The 24,549-nt window shown below is 41.5% G+C and overlaps 1 protein-coding gene across 1 annotated transcript in view; it reads right to left on the bottom strand.

The window, feature by feature from the left end:
• ASPG (asparaginase) overlaps positions 1 to 22,408 on the bottom strand; it is a 44,503-nt gene extending 22,095 nt beyond the window's left edge. The window contains exons 1-8 of the mRNA XM_032112570.1: positions 22,177 to 22,408; positions 17,253 to 17,382; positions 14,542 to 14,653; positions 11,692 to 11,817; positions 10,145 to 10,228; positions 8,947 to 9,073; positions 2,700 to 2,812; positions 1,025 to 1,210 (exon numbers count right to left, since the gene is read on the bottom strand). Of these exons, the coding sequence (XP_031968461.1) occupies positions 1,025 to 1,210; positions 2,700 to 2,812; positions 8,947 to 9,073; positions 10,145 to 10,228; positions 11,692 to 11,817; positions 14,542 to 14,653; positions 17,253 to 17,382; positions 22,177 to 22,345 (1,047 nt within the window). The 5' untranslated portion in view covers positions 22,346 to 22,408. The remainder of the gene's footprint in view (positions 1 to 1,024; positions 1,211 to 2,699; positions 2,813 to 8,946; positions 9,074 to 10,144; positions 10,229 to 11,691; positions 11,818 to 14,541; positions 14,654 to 17,252; positions 17,383 to 22,176) is intronic.
• Positions 22,409 to 24,549: the final 2,141 nt, after the last annotated feature.

Raw genomic sequence — 24,549 nt, forward strand, 5'->3', positions numbered from 1 at the left:
GCCTGTATCAGAAAATACGAAGTTTGGATACTAAGGAGATATAAAGAAAATCTTACAATCTCCTTTTCTTTCTCCTCAAAACAGAATTTGTGCAAGTATTATATAAAGCTGTGTCAAAACCAAAGCTAAAAGAGGCAGGTTTCAGCACCAGACCAGGGTATTTAGGTTTGCCATGCTGTCAAAAAAGAGGCTGGCTCTGCCAGACAGGTGGTTGCTCCCAGCAAAACCAGGTGTCCAATGCAGAGGGATGAGTCACCCTCTGGTAGGGCTTCTTGGGTATTTAATGGCTGGTCCTTTTCTAAAGGCCAGTTAAACCAGCTTCCCTCACATGCAGCACATATTCTTATATGGCTTTGTGCTCTTATTAGTCCCAGTGATGCCGTGTTTTGGTACACAACTGAGAAACACACTATAAAATGCCCTGAATAGTAACAGTATGTACACAAAACCTGCTTTAAGCCAACCCTCATGGGTTAAACTAAACTGATTTCCATTCTTCAACACAGACAATTCCTTAGATACTGTTCTCCAATCTCGCCCTGAATTCAGTTGTACTTCCAGTCAAATAAAGAACAGGGATTTGGATATTGCTTGCATCTACAGGCTTTCTTCATGCTCCTACATTGTAGCTAAGCAACTGTTATCCTATCAAATACTACTTTATTTGATCATCTGACCACTAAGCTAGCTTTTAGCTCAATGGAATCCCTCTGAGAGAGATACTACGGATCTAATGCAAAGTATCCTGGAGTGCTGCACATGACAGGAGTGAGCAGTTGCTAATTTGGGATTTGAGCTGACTGTTTTGACCATTCAGACCAGGAGTAACAAGATCTTCTTTGTAGATATGTGTTTAAGTGCTTCCAGTTTAAGATTTTTCAGATGTAGTTACTTTATGAGCAACAACTTTACAGTTAATAAACCTGGATTTATACGCTGGGACTACTGGAAGTTTACAATCAAGTTGTATGAGTGGGATGTTTCTTTTACACAGCAGTGGAGAATGAAGTTGCACACCCCTCACCTGCCCTGTTGCATAGACAGTTTTAACAGCCCCACGTAAGCACTGGGTGCAGTTCAGAATGACCACTTTGCGTTCAGCTGCTCTCCTCAGTTCTTCCAGCAAATCTTCTCTTTTGTCTGGGGCATTGCCACTTCCATAAGTTTCCAGTACTATGCCCTCAATTGGAGGCTGAAGAAATGCTTTTACCTGTTTAAAAACAAGACAGGGAAGAGAGACAAAAGGTATGTTTAAGTCATCCTTAAATTTTCCACATATGGCACAGCATTTTTAAAAATGATCTATTCCTGCTATGGTTTTACAGGCTCTCATGCCTTATAGTCTTCTCACACCCTTCTGTGCTTCCCTTTTGCAATAACTGAGACTGTAGAATAAGCTTTAAAAACATGAGACTTTCCCTCTCTGGCTTCCTTCAAAATTTCTAGAGGGTTAGATTTTAAAATAAACTGTTTTGTACAGTCATTACCTGATGTGAAAAAGGATGCTATTGTTTAAGTGCGATTAACAGGCTGTACTGTTGCACCATTCCTTGGTGCAACAAAAAGGTACATTTACACTTATGAAATAAATGTTGAATTATTAACTGAGATTAGAACTCCACACCCCTGCCCAGATTTTTCTGCTTTAGCAAAGAGTTTTGCTAACCAACGTCCGCCCAAGAGGCAGAGTGTTTCATCTTTCAGGAAAGAACATTCTAATGAAGCATGAAGTTTTTTAACCCAAAACCGAATTGATTTAACTCAGAGGCACTAATATATTTTGAGCCAGTTGATATTGAAGTAGATATTGTGCCTCACTGTAAGAGAATGCCTAGCAGAGTTCTCTTCCTAGAAAGATGTGTTTTCAACAATCTAGACGTTTCCTTACTGATCACATATGCTAAATGCAAACCCCCCTATGCAATGTAAACCCCCATGAGGCTAACTATGCAGCTGGAGTTTTATTGCAAATATACCACCCCTCTGTATTTCCATCTGTTCATATTCACCTAAAAAGAATGGTGATATAATTGGGGAGTGCTGCTTAAACTACTGGATTCAATTTAAGACAGCAAGAGCCACAAAAGACCTGTCAATTTAATGGAACTAATATTAGACAAAATTTAAAGACTAATTTACCTAAAATCACAGTCTGCAAAATAATTTCTAAAGGCAAAAAAATCCCACTTCTCATTTTCAGCAGCAAAATCCCACTTTTCATTTTCAGCTCTGTATGAATGCTGAGGGTCATGTTAACCATCAGTGTGAGACAAAATGAACCTTAAAAAAGAAGCATGAGTTGTAGAAATAATCACACTCCACCCACCATACTGTCTATTTTTTGACAAGATACCTATTAATATGCCTCAGTATGCAGCAGGAGAATATCTCCCTCGTCACTGTAGCTTGCACCTGTCTAGAAAACCACACTTGACCTATTTATAAACCCTGATAAGAAATTAATTTTAAGTTCCAGAGCCCAGGCAATTCATACAAAAGATATTTGAAAAGCTTTTATCAATCGTTTATGGCATATGAAAATAGTCTTTGAATATCCTGATATTTAAAAAAATGTTTATTGGAAGACAGATCCTTTCCCTTCCCTCCAAAACCCCAACCACTGCTCCAAACAATGCAGCTTTCCTATATCTATTTGAGCATCATTTCACTCATTTCCAAAATGAAGCGGTGACACTTACAGCAGCAGCAGTGATTCCTGGGAAGATCCGCAGAAGTCCAACATTCCTGTTCATATTGGTGTGAACTCGAAATTTCTTTTTGGTATTGGCTCTCCAAACCGTTTCCCAGTTTACTATTTAAAGAAATAGCCTTTTTAATTTAAGACATACTATTAAGTACACTTGTAGTACTTCATGCTTACAACTCTCTTAGGCAGGGGATTCATGAAAGACAATGTATTTTTTAAAGAGGAAATGAAGGCCCATTTAAGACAGAAGAACTGGCAGCTGGTCTGGCATAGGTGAGATATTTACTTGTCATACACTGACCTGAACTTCACTGTTATGTAGCTGGCCTGATACAAGCTGGATTCATGTTTGGAAAACAGACCTGGATCTTCTGAGACGTAAGAGATGACAAATGCAGTTACTGTTGCTGCTAATCACCTCCAGAGTTTATTAGGTAGTTATTAACGATTAAATAAAATAGCAAGGATTCAATTAACTCCGATTATACATTTAGAGCCAGAAGCCAGCTGTTTAATAGTTTGTTTGTGTTCCATTATTAGAAGCCAAGTCATGCATTATTGATTTCAAAATTTTACTACTTCAGTGTAGGAGTGCAGCATTGGTAGCACTGATGGCTCCTACAAGGCAGTGGAAGGGGTTTAACAAATAGCAGCCAACAGCTCAGAGCATTGTGCCTCCATGAAAATAGACCATGCTGTAAAGCTGCCTGCTTCCCCTTCATGAGTTAAGCTTTTGAGATTTTGGAGAAACTCCCAAACAGCAAGACAGATAAAAGATCTACGTGCATAATACTGACTTGCTCTCAGCCATGCAGAGAGTTACTCACACCAATTACTGTTGCAACTTCTTGTTATCAGCAGACAGCCACTTACAAAAAAAAAAAAAAAAAAAATCAAGAGCAAATGTAAAAGCCTCCATTGAAGCCTGCTCAATTGCCACATTACCAGAGATACTAAAAACTACATAATCCATTAAGTTGGGACAAAAAATAGCTGTCTCCTATAAGACTCTATGAACTTTCCTTCCCTGTCACCAACTAGAGCCTCTGTTCTTTCTAAAAAACGCCATTCACCATTAAACAGGTCACAAAGCAGTAGGCTCAGCACTTTTTTGTCCAACCAGTCACACTTCAGCACATGGATTCCTACTGCCCTGGCACTGGGAGAATAGAAGTACAGACCATTTCTGCAGCTTCTTTCTTTCTGAGAAGCTGTCCAGCATGACTCTGAAAGCACCTGGCTGGACTTGTTATCCAAGTAGCTCTCAAAGGCCTCTGGGAGCTTTCCAGAGCCATTTAGAGACCTGCAGGAGGAACTCAGGTAAGTGCAGAGCCTGTGCATTTGTTCTGCACAGGTTCTGCATGAGGTTCACAGGCCTGGCTAACCACATTCAACATGTGCACTGTGCTTTAAGAAGCAGAAGTGTTTAGCAATAAATCCGTTCCTCTCAGCCTTCTAAAAAACAGGTTAACTCTTTAAAAGCAGCCTCCTCTATAAGAAGGGATGGCAATAAAATTGTATCACAGCTTGCTTTTCTTTTATCCTCCATAAAGTAGGAGTCCCTGCCAAAACTTCACAAATGCATTCTACTACGTTTGGCAACTGTGAGCATCCCTGATGCCTGTAACCAACTTGAAGAATGAACTGAGGAAACCTGCCTTGGCATGGAGCACTAAGACACTGCCAAAAGCAGAAGACCAAGGAAAGAGATCAGAGGACCGGTTCAGAAGTCAGACCTACACCAGGCCTATACCTGTACTCTTGGAGTACACTCTACCAAATAACATCTCCAAGATAAATTTAATGCATGCAGACATAGTATAGTGATGTAATTCCAAGTTATATTAAAAAGAAGATAAAGATTGCCCTGCCCCTGAGTTAACATTCGCTTGGTCATGAACCTCGTCAGCCTACATAACGTGTTTGGTGCTGCAGACTCCACAGATGTCAGTTTTCCATTTGCCAAACAAGTCTAAAAGGCAGAACAAAAGGCAAATGTGATGCAAGAGCCAAAGAGAAACAAATACACATAAAAGCCCAACTTCATCTCAGATTTACTCAGAACTGTTGGAAATGAGGCAGGACACCACGCAAGAGAAAAAAAAAATTAGAACACACCCTTTGCATCCTCCATCTCAAAGTTTACATCCCCAAACAGGAACAATATTTATGTCACATAGATAAGTTCAAGCATCTTCATTGTACCGAGTAAACCAGCTGTCTTGCTGTATCATACCACAGAGCAATCTTCTTTTTTTGTTAAGTTAAAAAGCCCCAAGAACATAAGAATCACTAACAGTTCCTAAGTAAGAAACTCATATACAAGCAAGTGAAGTACAAAAAGCTGCATCTATTGGTGTTCACAACACTTTTTTATCTTATGGATAAGAGTGAATAATCAGGGATACTCAGTTTTGGCACAGCACAGAAAACAGTAACCTGCTCTGACTTGGGCGGCCTGTGCTTGTGAAGAGTTTAACTGATACAGCACAATGAATCACGTAAATGTGGAAGCAAAAGTGAGGAACAAACAGAAGCTAGCTACTAGTGTGGCACAGCAGAAAGAACGTTTCTAAAGCAGTGTACATAAAATAAAGAAGTAATGGCTATTTACATACTATACTCACAATGGCTTGGGGTAGATCGTTCTATTAAAGGAGACTGCATTCAAGATACTGAGGCCTTCTGTTTACTCTTCCAAACCAAACCATGACATAAACAATAGTCAGATATTTCCAATCTCCTCCTCCATACCAAACACTATAGCCTCTAAAATTACTGCCAAAAAATTACATCTTTATCTTATGCAGCTTTATTCACACACATACACAAAACATGGTGATTGGGTAAGCACCAAAAAAAATCAACATGACTTAAAATAAAAGTAACTCTACACAGATCAGAAAGCAGCAAATCCCCCTCCCCAACGTTAAACAGAGCCTATGCCACAGTGCAGATTTCAGCTTATAACAGGAGAGCAGCCACTGAGAGCGACACCTCCCTTAGGAGTGGTGACTGAACTCCGAGTTATGAAATCAAACAAGAAATACAGCTTTTCTTGATTGCAGAGCTCCATGCAAACAGCAGTGCCCTCTTCTCATCCTTTGCAGGGCTACAGGCAAGCCCTACCATTACATAAGCTGCCCCAGCGCTCACTGCGATTCACGGCAGCAGCCGAGGGGTGGGGAGCACAGGCCAACCTATGGCTGCAAACTCCTGCAGGAGGCAAACAAGCACAGACCCCCGTTTTTGGCAGTTTGTTATAAAACAATCAACATACATCTTTGGGAATGAATATTTAAATTGACTGGTGTCCTTGCAACAACCAAGGTGCCTACACAGAAGGGAGCGGAGATGGGGATCAAAAGCACTCCAGTGAAGAGAGCTGGCATTTGCCTTCATACATGAATGACCTGGGCTTTCTATATAAACAACCAACCAAGATGCAGACTTGGCCAGTGACTAATAGCTTCTTTCTAACGAGATTTGTGGGTAAACAAGCCCAAAAGGGCTTTCTAACCTGCTGCTGCTGTGCCACATCTGCACACACAGTCACACAGGCTCTATCCCCTGCACAGGTTGTCTCTCATAATATGGTCCTGTACATGTGCACCACTCCCAGAAGATGCATGTGTGATGAAGAAAAGTCCAGCCACAGTAACAAAGCAGGTTTCGTGTGTGCTTCATTAGGACAATCAAGAATAAAGGAAAGTAATTACAAAATATACTGAAAATCTTTACAGATTTCAACAGAAATAGTCTTCCTTGTCTTGCCTGCTTTAAAAATATGGGAGAAATAAGGTAAGGTCTTTTATTTGGTAAGCTTTGAGATTTTAGAAATATTTTTTATTATTTCTATACTGTCCATTTCATACAGAGATTTCTGATTCTGCTGCAAAAGTATTTTCCATCAGCACTGGGTTTCTTACTCAGCTCAGGAGTGGGCTAGAATTTTTCATTTCTTACAGGAGTTTCTTGTGCTAAGTTGGAAGTCCTAAGGAAGTTGACACACTTGCTCATCTGGAACTGGGTAACACAACTCCTAGGCATTGCTAACACAGCTAAGGATCTGGCTGAGAACACAGCCAGTTATGGGATTAGAAATCCCCTGGGAGACTCATCTGAAAAGGGAACAGGATAAAAAATGGATATCATAAATGAAAAAGCTGGAAGGGTAAGGGAGGGAAGAAGACTAAGCTTCTCCCTCTTCTTTCTAGCTCTGAAGTAGATTTTATATGCTCTGCTGAGCCGTGAACAGCATGTCTTCCCATTCCTGCGCACCAACCCATGATCCCACTATGCTCCCCACTTCCTCCATCCTGCTACCTCTCCCCTTCTGCTTCCCTGGAATTTTCATTCCCAGCTTTGTTAGAACCAGGGAGCCTGAGGAAGAGCTTCTGCACATGGCCTACTCCTCCTGGCATCCTCAGGCTGCTCTCCATAATGCTGAATCAGCCAGAGTCAGCCCTGTCTACAAGAGGATTAAGACATATTATATAAAGTCATTTGGACAAAAAAAAAAGTTAAAAGATGCTAGATTTGTTTGGTTTGTTTTTAAAAGCCCAAGTGGTTCCTTGTCTCCATGAAAGCTTCATACAAGGACCATACAAGCAAACTCAAGGGAGACAGCAATGTTTCAAACAATTACTTTGGACAAAATAAAGCAGCACTAGTAGATTGCCCTTACTATAAACTATGTTCTTTCAAAATGAAACAATCCTTCACTAGTGACACCGTCATCTTGGATAAATGATGCTACCCTAACTGGGTAATCAACTGAAGCAAATAAAAATAGAGCCTATCACACCATCAGTTTTTAAATCAGAAATCCCCACTGATCCCAATGAGGCATTTACTGAAAAGATAATGGGACCCAATATGGGCCAAGGGAAGTGCTTAATAACTTTCTCATTTTTCTACTCTAGACAAGGAATCACAAAACAGTTCATTCAAATCCAAGAGAGGAATAGCATGCAATTTGCAGCTTGATTTCATTATTGATCGGTCGGTAAACGGAATTTATTCATACCCTGTTTGATGCAGTTCATACAAACCCAAGAAAGAAGATTCTCCCCAATTTAGTGCAACAATCAACTGACAGCACTTCCACTGATTTCAGAGACAACCTATTTGGCACAGCACAACAGTAGCACACTCTACCTGAGATATGTCTTACAGACAACTAACAGGATTTCACGGGCTTCCTCAGTTTGTATCTGGCCGCTACAAACACAGCACCTTGATCCTGAAACTTTGTTAAGTGACTTCCACTCCTTAGGTGGAAGGGAGAAGTTTATTTTTTTGTGGAATGTCTTTCTCTAGCAGTAGAATCCATTCAGAATGGCACATTGCATGGCACAGGGCTAGGTCTCCTACTGCCACTAATGGCACTTATCAGAAGATTTCAGGAACACCCTCCTGTTCTTTTTTTTTTTTTTGTAACAATGGGGACTGTCACCAAGTCCTACTCCTTTTTAATACCTAGTCTATCCAAAAGTGGCTCAGATTTTTTAGAACTGTCCTTTAGTATGTTTTCTGGCAGCTCCATTTGGCTAGATTCCAAATGTGTCTCTCTTCTCCCCTCTCCAAAGAAAGGGTGCCATTTGTCCAAGAACACTCATCTAATGACTTTGCAAGTGGGTACTAAAACCTTCATGTAGTCTTTCCCCTCCTTAAGAAACAGACACATAAAAATTACGGGGAGCCTGAATAAGTTTGGGGAAAAAAACCTTCACATATTTTAGGTCTGCTGTTGTGTGTTTGCACTTCAGACAGGTCCTAAATATCCAGTAAAACATCTTACACAATGACATGCAACAGAGTTAGACTGTTGAAGCTGCAAGTACTCTGCAATGACTTTTTTCCCAATTTCAGAGCCCAGCATGGCCATTAATGAGATGAAACTCTTTGTTCTTTCAGTCCTGACTCCCTCATTTTATCTTTGGAGCAAGGTTTTCCTGACACAGGGGCAACATTCCCTCTGGTTAGTCTGGATGTCTAGTCAAAGTCAGTCTAGCTCACATCTATATTCAATAGATAAATGCAGTTGAGTCACAAAGTCTCAGCCTTACTAATATTTAAACAGATTCAGAGCAGATGAAGTGAAGTCAAGCTACAGGACCTTCAAAGATATTTTACTTTAAAAACGACATTTCAACTACATAAGCACAGGTTCTTTTCAGCTACAGTTCTATTGCAAGCGGCATAAATTACATGGCTTAAGAGATGATGTTGCTTACTTGTAATATCAACCTCAGCATTTGCAAGTGGAGGCAGGTTAGGTGAGGAAAAGGCATTGAAACTCCCAGCATCCACCTTAGTCACCCTATTTCCCCTGTACAGTTTATTATAAAAATACAGGCACACCTGCAAGACAAGTAAAGAAACAGGTCTATGAATAAGCCAGTAATTAAAAGATGCAGTAGATAAATACTGTAGTCCGTCCTTTATAAAGTGTTTTCTAAATCTTTAAAGCAACTCAGAGGCTAGTAGATGTTTACAAGTCTAACCCTTTCAAAAAGAGCTGGCACATCTGTCACACATTGGTTTAAGAATTTAAGAACAAAACAAGTTAAGAGCTAACTAGTTTCATAATCCTCTCATGAGGCTTAGTCTAGGAGACAGCAAATTTGCCTGAGTCCTCTTCAGAGATGGAGGAAAGAAACAGTGTGAACTTTTTAATAAATTCTTCAGTTATGTATAAATTCAGAGTCCAAAACATAACGAAAGGCCTGGTGAAAATGAGGATAACTTCCAAAAAAGTTACCATACATAAATAATTACATTCCTTCTCAAGTCTGTTAAAAGGTTGTCAACTTGAAGGAAAAGAGATACCTCAAAGCTGTTATCAGTTATTAAGATCTTGGCCAGTCAGCTGTTGCTGTTGTTTTACAAGAACAGGCTTTGGGAGCATGGCAGAAGTAAAATGAGGTGCAACCTGACCCATTTTCTCTCAGAGTTTTGGGCTGCACAGCACGAACAGCAGGGTGCTGAGACTATGGAGGCACCTCCATGTTCATTAGGTGTGTCACTCTCGACACTTCAATCCTTAGGAACAGAGCTAGAAGACACTCCTAGACACACACACAGTTCTATAGTGACTGGAGAACTTCAAAGTAACATTCAGTTAAAAAACCGACTTACAGGTGTTTCAGATCCCACACACTTGCAAGAGAACCTCCAGTTTCAAGCCTGCTGCAGCATATATTTCAGATTTGAGAGTCTTTCTAGATTGTGTATGGGCAAATGGGATATGACCAATGTGAGAACAGCACATGCTTTGCCAAGCAAGCACTGTTAACCCCAGTGGAATCCATTCATCTTCCTGCTTAAGTACAATTCCTTACTGCCTACTGGATATTTAGTGAGTATTTAAGTTTGTGTCCTGGCTAGAGAGAGAAATGCAGCTTCTTAGATGGTCTTCCCAAGCAAACAGACCTCAGGAATCACGAATTGCCCAGCCATCAGCAGTGCCCCCAGAAGGTTGTCTCGGCCATCATTCTGCAGCTCATAAATGGGCACCTGAAGAACAGAGACTGGAATTACACCTGAGCCCTTATATAAAGCCTACACAGCAGAAAAAAATGAGTCCAACTTATGCAATACAAATACATGAATAATTTATGTAACAATGATTTATGACAAAAAAAGTTTTCCTTCTTCACCCAAACTATTTTAAACTGCAGCAGATGGCAAGATTTCTCTCTCTGCTTAACATAATTTTATAATTTAAGTGCTTAAAAACTAAGAGAGATTTTTCTAATGTCATTAAGGATATTAACACTAGTTCAGGAAAAATACAAAAACTAGCAAGTAGGCATAGTTGAAAGTGACTGAGCATAGGAGAAGTGATGATAGAGAGGAAAAGCAACACCCCTGAACATACAGAACTGTCACGATAGGCTTCACAACAGCTCTCTTGCACCATCTTTCCTCATAGCATAGTAAAACTGAGCCAGCAGGTTATTACTGACAGAAAAGGGCAAGATTAAAAACAGAAATGGTCTGCTGAGTGATGATTTCCATGCCTTTTCAGACTGCCTCTTTATTAAAAGAGAGTGCTTCTTTCATCAACTATTAAAAAAGAAATCACATGCTCCCTTGCTGGATCATATGTCAGATAGATCTCCAAGCAGTAAAACCAAAAAGAAAGCAAAACCTTGACCGATGTATCATGACTACACTGCTCCACGTCAAGACAGCAAGTGGGAGCCTACTCCTTCCTAGACTTTCGTATTTTGACTTCAAATAGACCACATGTGAAAGGGAAGTTATGAGATTGGGGAGGGGAATTTTACAATGTGATGTTTCATCTCTCCTTTGTGATTAGAGCTGTATTTTACACTCAAGCAAGCTATTCTAGTAAGACAACCCATTCCCCTCAGACAATATGCAAAGGGCTGATCTCCAGCAAAGAAAATGAAAATTAATAAATGCAGTCTTTAGAGGAAAGGAAACAGACCATATTAGATGCTTTGTGGAACAGAAATTATCAAAAATGCATCTAATGCTTTAAGTTTATTTTTAAAATTATAAAGAATGCAACAACGACTAACATAAGTTGAGATAACAACTGATGAAGTAAAAAATACTAAGCTTCAGGGCTTTTAAAGAAAAAAAGACAGCTGACAACCAGTGGCCACCTGAGGCTGGAAAAATGCTTCTCATATAAACCAATTAATACACAATGGCCAATGACAGGATCTTATGTCTTTCTCTGAAGCATCTGGCCCCAGCCATAATGAACTCCTTGTCTGATTTGGTACAGAGTTGTGAAGTCATTAATGATAAAATTATGGGGCAGATCCTCAGCTGGTGAGCCTGACATTTCTCACTCGTTTCTGTCAGCACTGGGACGATTCACCCTGGCCAGGGGCCTGGCCAGCACTGCTAAGCTGTACAGTGATAATCAGGATACAACCAGGTTCTGCATATAAAAACCAAAAATGAGAATTCCTGCTTCAACTTCAAATTAATTCTATTACCTGAGATCCTGTGAGAACAACAGTTTTGCCCAGGTTCTCACACATGAAGGACAGGGCTGAAGCTGTGTATGCCATAGTATCAGTACCGTGCAGGATCACAAAGCCATCGTACTTCTCGTAGTGCTCCTGGAGGGGAAGAGACAGTTTTCACACTGTTAAAGCAATGCCCTGGCACCAGCAGGTGAGGTACACAGTGCATTACTTCCACTGATGCAGGCAACAGCACAATGCTTTATAGGGTACTGCACACACAATTCCTCCTAAAGTTATCCTGCTCCCAGTTTAAATACAATTAAGGTTAATTGGACACTAAGCACTAGAGCCAGTAATTCTAATTACAGAACAGTCAAAGAGATTCTTCTATGTATACATATTAATGCAGCATTTTTAAACCAGAAGACTGCTAATTAAGAAAAGCTTAGCAATGGCTTTAAACATGAATGTTAACATATGCAAATTAGTCGTATAGTCTGATTTCTTGTTGCCGCTTTTACTGTAGGGATTACACCATTTACAGGAACAGATTAGGCAAACCAGGGCTGTCATAATATAGGGGGGAAAACAGTCCGTTTAATCCGTGTGGCAGACAAGCAAACTACCAGTGTCAGAGTGCCCTCTTCTGATGGAAAGCCATTCTTTCCATAGCAGAAACTCGGGAAGAGGCTTCTTGTTCATTAACGGGCATTCGCCTGATGGTTTTTGAGAAGGCCCTTACACTATCAGGCACATGCAATATCAAAATGAATTTTATTATAATTTTAATTTGCATACAATTCCACACAAGAGGTGGGGTTTTTTTTTAATGCAAAGTCATGAATCACACTGCTCATCCTGTTAGAATAAAGTTATCTTCTGGCTTTTGGAAGAAAAAGGAATTGGTTCAGCTACTTTAAGAATGATGGACATAGCAAACACTGTAGGGAGAGACACTGATGTCTCTGATGTAACTTGGTAACATGGAAAGGATTACATAGAACTCTAAGCAGATATATGAAGTGTCAGCATGAGGAGGAAAAAGGAGGTTTAAACAAAATTTCTTTTTAATCACACTCCTTACGTGAACGCTAAGCACACATGCTTGGCACTTCCTGATACTAAGGTCACCTCCAAACTCATCTGTAGGTTCCTACTTGTCCTTTTGCCATTTCTTCACTGATACTCATGTCTGTCTACCTGTTCCTACCTACTGGAAGCTTCAGGGGATAGCTTATCTAACAACTGAGCCAACACATCTGCCAGTGTTGCAAGGTCTTTCTGAAGGCCAACCTATAATGTGATGCAAAAACCATGCTGGAGCCGTTCACCAAGGCAGCAACGAGGTAAGGAGGTTTCAAGAAGGGCCAAGATCACAGAAATAGCCAACTGTCCTCTCTGAATCAGTACACTCACAAGTGTTTTCAGCCTTATAAGCCTTATTAGATGCAAAAGAACATACTTTGGTTTAAGCTTCATACTGTGAAAGATCAGGAGATAAGTTAAGGAGATATCCCACAGAAACATCTTGGAAGTTTTAGACTGGAAAATCATCAGCATGTTACAGCAGTGCCAGGCACATGTCCAAGATGAACACAAAGTGGCAGTGTCTGTACACAAGCTGGAGAGTTGAAAAGGTTCCTTTGTTTGCCTCTCTGCACACTTCATTTGGATTACAATACTGGACACACAGAGAACCTGCATTCTGTGTACAAGAAAAAACCACTTTTTTCTGTAATAAAAACTAATATGCCAATAAGGAAAAGGGTAAATTCTCTCCTGTTCAGCATGGGATTCCTGCCTTCTCTTGGCCCTGGGCTTTGCCCAACTGCACCCTTGCTCCATCCCAGAGACTTTCCATGTACACAGCACCTCCATCTCTTCTTTGCCTGGGCAACATGCATTTAAGAGGAGAACCAACCTCACAAGTTTGGTGGTTTCAGAATTAGAGAGCCTAAAGGTGAAAGACTGTTACCTGAATCTTCAGCATCATTCCCTGCATTATTGAACTGTTCATGAATTGCTACAGCGAGGTGGAAGGAGGGAATTTACACTATAAAGCCCACTATCATGGAGTGGAAGAGCACTATCTTCCTAACCCCACAGTTATTTATTTCTGTCAGCTGTGTATGAATTCCTGCTGTGAGGCATTTGAAGTGTTTTGCAGTTTTGCTTTTTTTAAAAGCACATAGCTAAGTTCAGGCAAGGGACAGGAGCACAGAAATGCTATATTTTTTATTCTAGAGAAGGATGTAATGAATTTATCTATATATGCAGAAATATCTAGGGCTTTAAACATTTTCCACTGCGGGAAACCTAACTCTAGTAGTAGTTTTTTCTACTGGTTGCAAAGCCAAAGCTAGTCCAGTCCATGTATGCCCAGAGTAAGAAAGGCATAAAGACATTAAATTATTTTCTATGTCAATAGCCAACTATTAAGCTATTTGAACACTCAAATGATGTGTAACTAAGCAACCTTCAGTTAAGCTACTCACACCTAAGGATTTTATTAAACATTTTTGGACAGTGAATCCAAGCCAATATTTTAGGACACATCAACCTCCATGTTACATACCTTATTCAATCATAGCTGCAATTTTTCCATTTATTTTATTGTATGGAATCATGGCATGGCTTATCCTTGGAAGAATGATGTAACTTTAAGGAGTTTACAACATTTTCAAATAAAAAAAAATTCTGCAAACTTTGCAAGCACAGGATTTGTTACTTTGCAAGTAACTAATTAAGGTACTTTACATTTAAAGAAACAAATATATATCTACAGGGCTACTGAATTGTTTTGTCTTGCTGAGCGTACTAGATATACTGCTGGTTTTGTTTAAGTGAAAAATGAATTCTTATCCCACATCACTGTACCTCAAGTTTCTTTGCAATTCTGGCCCAGTCATCTGGTGTCATGTTGGAGGAATCAAGCAGTGGCGAGAGCTCAAGGATTGTGTAAAAAATTCTCTTGTTTTGCTTGGAGATACTATGAAGAAAGAGAATTGTAAAAAAAAATTCGTAGTGTTAATATCATCTCATCACTTCTGATTTTCTCTTTAAATCAGTAGTTTTCACACTTTTCCTCTCCATCCCCCAAATCTAGGTGAAAAATACCTTGAATCTGGAAATTAAATTACAAGTTTAGAAGTTCATGGCTTGATGTGGTTTAAAGCATAAATACCTAAATTTAATTAAATAATAAATACAACTTGGGACATCGGTGGTTTCTGGGCTGTGAGTGCACATTGCTGGGTCTTGTCCAGCTTCTCATCTACCAGCATCCCCAAGTCCTTCTGGGCAGGGCTGCTCTGATCTGTTCATCCCCAGCCTGGATGGATACCAGGGATTGTCCTGACCCAGGTGCAGAACCAGCACTTGGTCTTGTTAAACCACGTGAGATTCCCATGGTCCCACTTATCCAGCTCACCCAGGTCCTTCTGGATGGCATCTCATCCTTCAAGTGTGTCAACACCACCATTCAGCTTGGTGTCATCTACAAATTTGCTGAGGCTGCACTCAATCCCTCCATCCATGTCATTAATGAAGATATTAAATAACACTGGTCCCAGTATAGACCCCTGAGAGATACCACTTGTCACTGATGTCCATCATGACTCTGAGCCATTGACCACTACTCTCTGGCTGTAACCATCCAACCACTTCCTCATCCACTTAACAGTCCATCCATCAAATCCATCTCTCTCCAATGGAGAGAGAAGGATGTTGTAGGGGACCACATCAAAAGTTTTACAGAAGTCCAGGTAAAGCTGTGCTAGCTGAAATCACCTTCCTGTCCTCCATGTGCCTTAGCAGAGCTTCTAGAAGGATCTGTTTCATGACCTTCCCATGCACAGAGGGGAGGCTGACAGGTCAGCAGGTCCCATTATCTTCCTTTCTATTCTTTTTAAAGTTGGGTACAATATTTCCCATTTTCGAGACACCTGAGACTTCTAATAAAATCTGCAGACCTGCTCCCCTCATGAAGCCTTAAGACTGTTGCATACTGCAGAGAGAGCATTTAAACAATGTGTTTAAACTCACATACTGTACCTAAGAAGTCAGGCTTCACATGAAAAACTGCCTTGCTGGATATTACATTTACACATGCTAAGAGTAACTTTGGAAGTCAGCTGAAAACCTGTGACAAGAAAGCTCTCCTGAGGATGTGCTGTTTAAATAAAACATGACATCCTGATACCTGAAACCAGTTGTCTTCAACTTCTGATGCCTCTCTCTAAAAAGAGATCATGTAATTCCTCTTATATTGATGTTACATGCAGATATACAAAGTTCAGAAAATCTTCTCCCCTCAGGAACTCACAATATTTCTCAACCACCTAGTTAAAATATCATTTGGCTAGCACAAAAGACAAGATGGCAAATTGCCATAAGTAACCTCCAGAAACAGCACTCAGCAGTGCCAGAAAAACAAGACAAGATTCGTTTTTAAACCTCAGGTTTTTTGAAGTGAATGACTGTTTTAAGCTTTTCTGGTTTTCATAGAAAAGATGTGCCAGGAGAAGCATATTGAGGACTCACAGGGGTTTTGTTTTGTGTATAGTGTAGTTCTGTTTCTAATCCCTTAAGTATTCAAAAGTTATTCAAGCACAGCATCATAATAGAGCTCCATTTGTCTTAGTGTAAGCATCATATTTAACACAAACTGTATATTCATATAAATACTACTGCACCAGGAGTCCATTAGTTTTTCATTCACTCCTTTTCCTGCTATCTGCTTTTTAAGTGGTTACCTTTTAAAGCTTTATATAGAGACTTCAATACAAAGTAGAAAAACTTAACAAACCTTATATTTTCTTTGAATATCCTGGTTTTCTCTTTAAAGATTACTGAATATCCATTTTTACTTTTACAGCACACCAGCTACGGTCCCATTTATTTTTGAGCAACTATGTAAAATCATTCTTTGTGCAAAGTTAGCACATTTACAGGGGTACAGTCATTCATCACAGCTAGGGAATATTTCAAATTAGCATACTGCCCTCTAAATAAAATCTATAAGCTTATTAATCATTGCCCAACAGTTAAGAAGCAATGCAGATTAATTATAAGCCCATCACTTATTATCATAATGTTGCATAAATTTGGGAAAAACAATCAGCTTTTAGGGCTTTCAAAACCAGAAGGCCTGCAGAATCAAAGCATGAGGCATATTCACAGATGCATTAATTCCACACTACTTTTTCAGATATATGCTGAAGATAATTCCCATGGAGCTGTATATACAGTTTTCTTAGTTTCTGTAGAATACTTGTATGTTTGCACAGCAGCAAATTAATATTAAAAAAAAAAAAAAAAAAATCCATGAATGGACTGCCCAGAATGGTTACTTGTAGCCTAACTTAAAAGTTATTTCTCAGGCAGTTCTAAGGCACTTCATTGCAAATATATCCAAACACATATTTTCTATCACATCAAACATGGTGCACCTTTTTCTTTTGAACTAACAGAAGCATTTTTGCTAACCTCATTATGGATTCTTCACGTCAAATGTCTAGAGATGTAATTACCTGAAAAACAATAAGACACTTGCTAACTCTTCCTCGCCCCAAGGAAGTTGTACTTACGGGAGCACCAATGTGTTCTCTGGGAATTCATGGGAGTTGTTCAGTTTTGTTTCCCTGGCATACGCCCCATCGTGCAGCATCGGCATGGTTTTCAAGCTGTTTACTAATTTATTGGCCTCAGGGGCAAGCCCTTAAAAACAAAGAATAAAGGAAGTAAATAAAGGAGCAGGGATGGAAAGGGAGCGAGTGGCACAGTAAGGAGGGAAGTAGTCAAGCTACACAGCAGTTTGCCCATCCTTCCGAATTAAACAGTCTATTGCCAGTTTAAAACCATGAAAATATTCATGCAGTTATTCTTTTGACTTGATATAAATAAATCCTTTATTTAAGAGAAATAATGTTTCAAATCTCCACATCGAACATTTATGCCTTTACCCATTTTTCATTGTTGCTTGCCTGCAAATACTGATCAGAAGCAGGGACAGGGAGCCAAGTTTTGCAACTGTAGCAGAAACCTACCATTCTCTTTCACATTTGCCATAGATACTACTACTACTGAGCAGCAGAAGACTTCAAAATCACTCAGCATCATTCTGTACTATCAAGTTGTGATGTATACTAGGTACTTTCCACTAGCAGGTTTAGGACTGAACATCTGAACTGACAAAAGCTAAAAAGGTGCATAAACCACTGAACAGAAAAAGTTAAAAGCGTGGATGCTTCTCAAACTCTGCTCTCCCTCTCCCTGCCCGTGATGGGGTCTGTCTGTGGCAGGGACCCTAAAACAGGTCCAAACCTGTTTGGAGGTTTAAACTACCCTAAGAACACATTTACTGTTTGGTGGACCTGCAGGTGTCCTGGTTGCAACCAGGTATTCCATACAGAATCTGCATGCCATTCTCTGTTAGCCAGAAAGGCACCTAATATTTTGATGTTACAGTCCTCAGCATCACAGAACTGAGTTCACCTGTGAACCTAAGCTGCAACTCATCTCCCAATTCCCTGTTTCAGGAACGACAGCGACAGCTCTGCCATCCAGAATCAGAAACTACCCTGTTTTTCTGAAGTCTGACTTCTTGAGATAATTTTCTTTCAAGGACCTTCCAAGGTACTTCCTTCTGGACTTCAAGATTCTACTGTCAAGTTCAGTTTAATATCACTGTTTCATATCATCTGTTCACAAGGAAAATAAACTATTAAACCTCATTATTTTACTTCTGTTAGTTCAAGTTATTTCTAATTTGAGGCCAGGGAATTCTCTCCTACTTCCTAGTTCTGTTTATTTAAACATTATTCTCATCCAAGTTAGCATCTAATTATTTTTGGTTCACCTTCAAACAGCAAGGTTTTTTTAAAAATACTCAAAACACAGAGAATATTTTCAATAGTACTTCTATCTTTTTCCATTTACTTTCCGAGCTGACGGAAAAATCCTTAAGAACTCCTTAATCTCCCTCCTGGCTTGCCTTAAATGAAGAAGAAGGCCTCTTCATAGCCAACTTCCTCACAGGACAGCAACAGCATTTTAGTGGATTTGTTTGGATTACTGCCAGAATACTTAGTTTTACAAAATATACTTAAAACACTTTCAAGCCTTGGATGTTTCATTCATTCAGCTACAATCCCTGCTTTTCCTGTTAAGGATGTTCCTAGCTTAGTCACAAATGGCCACTTCTGCTGCACTCGGGCATTGAGTCATTTTGGCTCAGAAATGCAGCCCAGTTTCAAGTGCTTCCTGGGTGTTTCCTGATTATTCTTCTGTTTGCCCAGTGTTCATCTTGCTCTGAATATCGACAATGGATTAGACTGTTTATTTTTTGTATTTGCCACAGGAACTGGAGAGCTGATGTAAGTTAATATTCTTTAATCCCTTCTCTATAAACGGCAGTTCCTCATCTCTTAATCACAAATCTGTCAGGATTTTTCTCTAATTGCTTGCAGTGAATGTAAACCTTTTTTTCAAGGCATTCTGCAGATGTATCCAAGATGACCCACTTACAACCTATGCAGCCCCCCACATACATCCACATCTAGCAGTGATTTCTGCTTTACAGCTTCAAGAAGCAAACACAGGGGAACTCAAGTGCAACAGTTTTAAGAACACTTCTGCTTTATTATGCATGGAAAACAGCTTTTGTGAGCCAAGCTTGTTGACCAAGTATTTGAAGCAACTTCACCCCTGCAGAGAAGAGGCAGACTGTGTGACTTGTCCAAATAGCTCTCATCAACTTCTGTCCTTACCCTTGTTAGCTGGCCAGCCCTGGCATCACAGAGCGGGTGGACAAAGGCAGAACAGCAAACAGGCACCTGTGACCGAGGAGAACAATCATAGTTCTGTCTCACCTACAGTCCGGGACTCTGCTTTTCACTCTGGTGCTATAGATAATACAGTTATAGCTACCTGCCAAACAAGGTATCCTACAACCTGTGCTGCTGCAGAGAACAGGGAACAAAAATATCAATTTCAGCAGCTACAGTACTTGGAGCTTTCAGAAGTGAGGCACATAGATTGCAAAAAGAAAAAGGTTTGGACCACAGCAGCCAGTCCTTTGACAATCTAGTATGTCTAAAAAAGACACATAAATAACTAAGTCACCTAAGCAGACTATTCCAAGATAAGCAATATTTCTAGGGGTATTTAGCTTAGCTCTACTTGGATTTGTTGAGGATTTTTTTCCTTTTTACAGGTAAAAGCTAGGAAAGAGACCTAGCCCACATGCCCAAGGAAAAGATCTTCCTGAAGGCACCAGCACAAACTTGATGGAAAGATCACTATCACAGTAACCTCACTTTGGAGTGCAGTAAGGTTCTCTTTCTGAAATGAGCTACTGCTAAGCCAAAATAAACTGATGTAGGAGGAAATAAGTAGGAGTAAGAAACTTTAAAAACGCACTGAAGTGGCTTGACAACAAAAACATGTATACTGAGTCTGCACCTGAATCTGGTTGTCATCCAACTCACACAAATTGAAATAGACTATTCAGCCTCTGAAAATGACTCCTGCACAGATAACATGTAGGTGTGCAGAAATTCCAACAGGTCCAAGACGTGCTGGAGGTGCCAGATGAGCTACTTCTGCTCACTGTGCTTGAAGTAAAACACTTGTAGTTTTAGGAAGGGCTGAAAACAGGCACTTTCCATCCACTGATTAATAGAAGAAATGAGCATCTATTGTATCTTCCCTTGAAGCATGCTGCCTTTCCCATGCCCTTTCTGCCTGAACACTAAAGACTGCCAAATATTCTGAAAGAGGTACTCTGGCTGCTCTGCAGCTAGATGTGGGTATGAAAAGCAGGTCAAAACCCTCACCAGGATGCAGCAAGTCAGCATCATTAGATCATAGCTGTTAGATTGTTTGCACATGCTTTAATGATTGACATGTGTTAAGCAAAAGAAAAAAAAATACAAGATGAGAAGAGGTTATAAAGTTCATTCATAAAAGAATGAGATACGTCATTATAATTTATTTACTTAAAAGAGGTATTTAGAAAGCTGAGGCAACAAAAGTAGGAAATTGTTTTAGTATAAACAATGCAAACTGAGAAAGGCAAGTCACCACATGTCATTGAAAGATGGACTTTTTTTTTTTTTTACATCTTTGACAGATTAAAAACAAAGATGACAGCCATAAAAAACAAAAAACACCTTACAGCATCTTTACTACAATAATAAGGATCAGCCAATCACCATCTTCTGAGACGAAAGGACATGTATTTTAAAAAAATCAAGTCTAGGCAGCTCCAAGGTGAAGCCCCAAGTGTTTTAATCCTACAAATGAAAGCAGAGACAGTATTTCCAGCAGGGGCGTGAAACTCTAATAGGGATCACAAGTACCCATGCTTCTGAATCAAGACAGACATAAGCTGTGGAAGCCCTGGCATGCTCCACTGCCGTCCAAGTAAACGAGGAAAGAAACTAAATGGATACTGATCAAAACTGGACTGTTTCCCTCTCACTCCCACTCTTATGTTACCCTGTTTCCCTTTAACCCAACACAGCCCTACAGCAAGTCAGACCTGACTGAAATCCGTTCTTTTCCCTGGACACATTAATGGGTTGATGTTTCTGGTATCTCTTTGGATCTGTGCCTGTTGAATGATGATCAAGGGGTGCTTAGGTGCCACTCCAACCACCTGCTGGACTGGGGGCCTGTGGAGGCGTCAGGTGAGTTTGGGCACCCTTCTACTGACATTTAAGGGCATCTAAAAATACACAGCATATACCTGTAGGTACCTAAGAAGCCTTCAGATAAAATGCAGGCATTATACCGCCACATCCCAGTGTTCAGTTTTGGATGTAAACATTTTCCAGCTGCTGGGAGAGAGCTCAGCATATCTAGCCTTTTCATCAAAGTCTCCCCCTCTCTTGGTTAGGTAAGACAGAACTCTTCAGTGATTTCATGAAGGAAGGCACAGGCTAGTGGGAGAGCAGCAGAAACCTGTCCCAAGGCAGGTGAACACGGTCACTGCATCTGATCTCGCTCACCCTGACACCTGGCAGCTGCCACACTTGCATCCGCTGCGCCTGCCAGGTCACCACTGGAAAATCCTTGTCACGGCCAACAGCTCCAGCGGCCCACGCTCTTCCCGGCAGGAATGCCAGGCACACGCTCTCTGGGGGGCCGGTGACAGTGGCTCATTTAGAGCTAAAAAGAGCCTGCATGACTAGTGCGACTACATTAGTTTCATTTTCAGCGCGCGAGGTAGGGCAGAAAGGACTCACGCTGCAGGAAACACGTTGTCCTCTGCCAAAAGCCGCTGCTGCTCGCTGTGACGCTCACAAGGATGCCCATCAGCTGAGCTACCGAGTGACCCAGCTGACGGGAACCGGGGATTAGAGGGAGCCTCTCACACCAGCGATGCCGCACCGCAGACCGCGCCGGGTCCCCGCGGTCGCGCCGTGCCAAGGCAGCCCCGGCCCCATGGTCACGGCCAGCCCCGCTCCCCGCAGCCACCCCGGCACCCCCCCGCCGCCGGCCCCTCACCCTTGACGTCCTGCACCATGCCGATTGTGCCGCCCGTGTTGATGACCAGCACCCGCGCCTCGGCTTTAGCGGAGGGGGCCGGGGAGCAGCTGGGGCGCTCCTGGGGCCGGGCCCTGCCCAGGGCTCTGAGCAGAGAGCGCGGCTGTCCCGCCGCCGCCGCCGCCTCCATCCCGCGCCGCACGACCCGCTACCTCCCGGCCGTGCGGAGAACGGGCGCTCTAGGGGCGGGAGGGAGGTGTTGGGGCCGCCCCTTCCCGCTGCCCCGGGGGCGGGGAGAGCCGCCGTGCCCGCCCGCGGGGAGCGGCCGTGAGGGGCAGCGGGGCCGCGGCGGGGCAGCCCCGGCACCGCCCCCTGCACTTTGCTCCGCGGGGCAGCGCCAGCGCGGGGAGACGTCAAAGCCCTTCATGCTTGAAGGAGAAGCCAAGTGCAGCGGCGCGTTGTGGACCCGGGGAGGAGAGGGGAGACACAGGGCTCAGGGTCAGCCCGGCGACAGCACCTGCTTCGTCCTCGTTTTCCTTCATGAGGAAGAAGGTGGGAACTGCCCCTGCTTACCTGGCCTCAGAGGTGACTCCTGTATATCCAGCGTCTCCCAAAACAGGAGGCGTGGCATGGGCAGCACCCCTGCCCCTCCATTCCAGCTTCCTAATCTGCACCCTCGACTTCCATCTAGATTCTCTCACAAGAAGGGAAATCTTCAACCTCAGGCTGCACATCCAGCCCTGTGCCAAAGGAGGACAAGCCAGGTACCACAGTGCCTGATGTGTGTACAGCTGTAACACGGAACACAAGGGTTGGGCAGGAAAGATCTCCTGAGCAAAGATGAGGGTTGGGGTTTTTTGCAGCCTGCAAACCCACAATCTATTCAGACTGATCTCTTACTTAATCAGTCCTCTCCTGTAGTTTGGCAATATTACCATAGGATGATAGAATGACTGGGGTGGAAGGGACCTTAAAGATCACCTATGGCTTCAATGGCTCTGCCCTGGGCAGAGATGACCATCAGATCATGTTGGTCAGCTCACAAACTCCATTGTTTGAGCTCTTCCATCCCTTGAAGGACATTCACCCTCAAAGATAGATGCCAGATCTAACATGGCATTGTGAAAGGTAACTCCTGTTTCTCAACAGTCTTGCCAAAAGTGCTCAGGGTGAAACAGGCAGAGATGCACAGGTGTGTGTGGGATGATACCATCTCTATCCATATTGCTGAGACCTCTGAAAACGAAATAAGAGAAAAGAGGAGGGGGAAGCTTACTACACCAACCTCAGAAGCTCTGAATATTTGTCTGTTTTATCCTGATGATCATCTCTGCTGTCATTTGCCTTATCTGCAAAAAGCTGGCTATCACCAGGAGCTGAATATCATGATACTGAAATTGACTATAGGTGTAACTGAGCTCCAGTTCATACATTCACCTGTCTGTTACCAACAATGTGCCAGGTATTTCTCAGATCTTCCTCTGTCTCCCTGTAACAGTCATCCTAAGCTTTGAGATGTACAAGGCTGTCTTCAACTCAAATACTTCAAAATAGAAACATTAAACTTCAGAACTAAACACAAATTTAGGGTTTCACATTTAGGTAGGAACAGCAGATACATCTGGGTTAGCAGTTTTGCAGGTAAAGGAAGTGAGGAGGCACAATAAAAAAAAGTAACGTTACAGGTATTTTACAGAAAAAGATAGAAATGTGTACTTGAAGAGATTGTGGGAAGGGGGGAAGATTAAGCTCTCATATAAAACAAACTGTATTAAACCCTGTATTGTCGAGTTCAGCTACTGGTTTTACTTCTAAGTATTGTGTTTGAAAAGTATATGGTAGTTTCTGTTGAGGATTGGGCGGGAGATCCAGTGTGAGGAGGCTGAAGTTGTTTTCAAGGAAATCTGATAAATCTTTAGGTCTGTTGTCATGAGATTTGTTACTACTGGCCAACTATAAAGCAAAATCAGCAAAGCAACTGGCTAAAACCCAATGAGCAGTTACTGGGAACAGTAACTGCTGAGAAGCACAATCCACATGAGCTGAGAAGTAGCTGCTGCACAAATACCTTGAGGCTAAACTTAAGTGTCACTTAAGTGCCTGATTTACTCAGTACGTCAAAGGAAGAACATGCTTCCTGTAGGAAAGTGGTAGGGATTTTTTTGGCTCCCAGTCATATGAACTGAATTTGTACCCTGCACTGCACCTTCTAAATGAACTGTAACTCAATTTCAAAGTACAAATAGGGGTTGTGGGATAGTCCAAGCAATTTCTTTTACTTCCAATTTCTACGACTTAGTACTCTAACAAATAAATTTTATATTCTCCCCCTAAGTTGTCAATCTCTCTCTTAGTGGCCCAAAACGTGGCACAGAATTCCAGATGTGGTCTCAC

This window comes from Corvus moneduloides, chromosome 6, assembly GCF_009650955.1.
Source record: "Corvus moneduloides isolate bCorMon1 chromosome 6, bCorMon1.pri, whole genome shotgun sequence".
NCBI classification, from domain to species: Eukaryota; Metazoa; Chordata; class Aves; order Passeriformes; family Corvidae; genus Corvus; species Corvus moneduloides.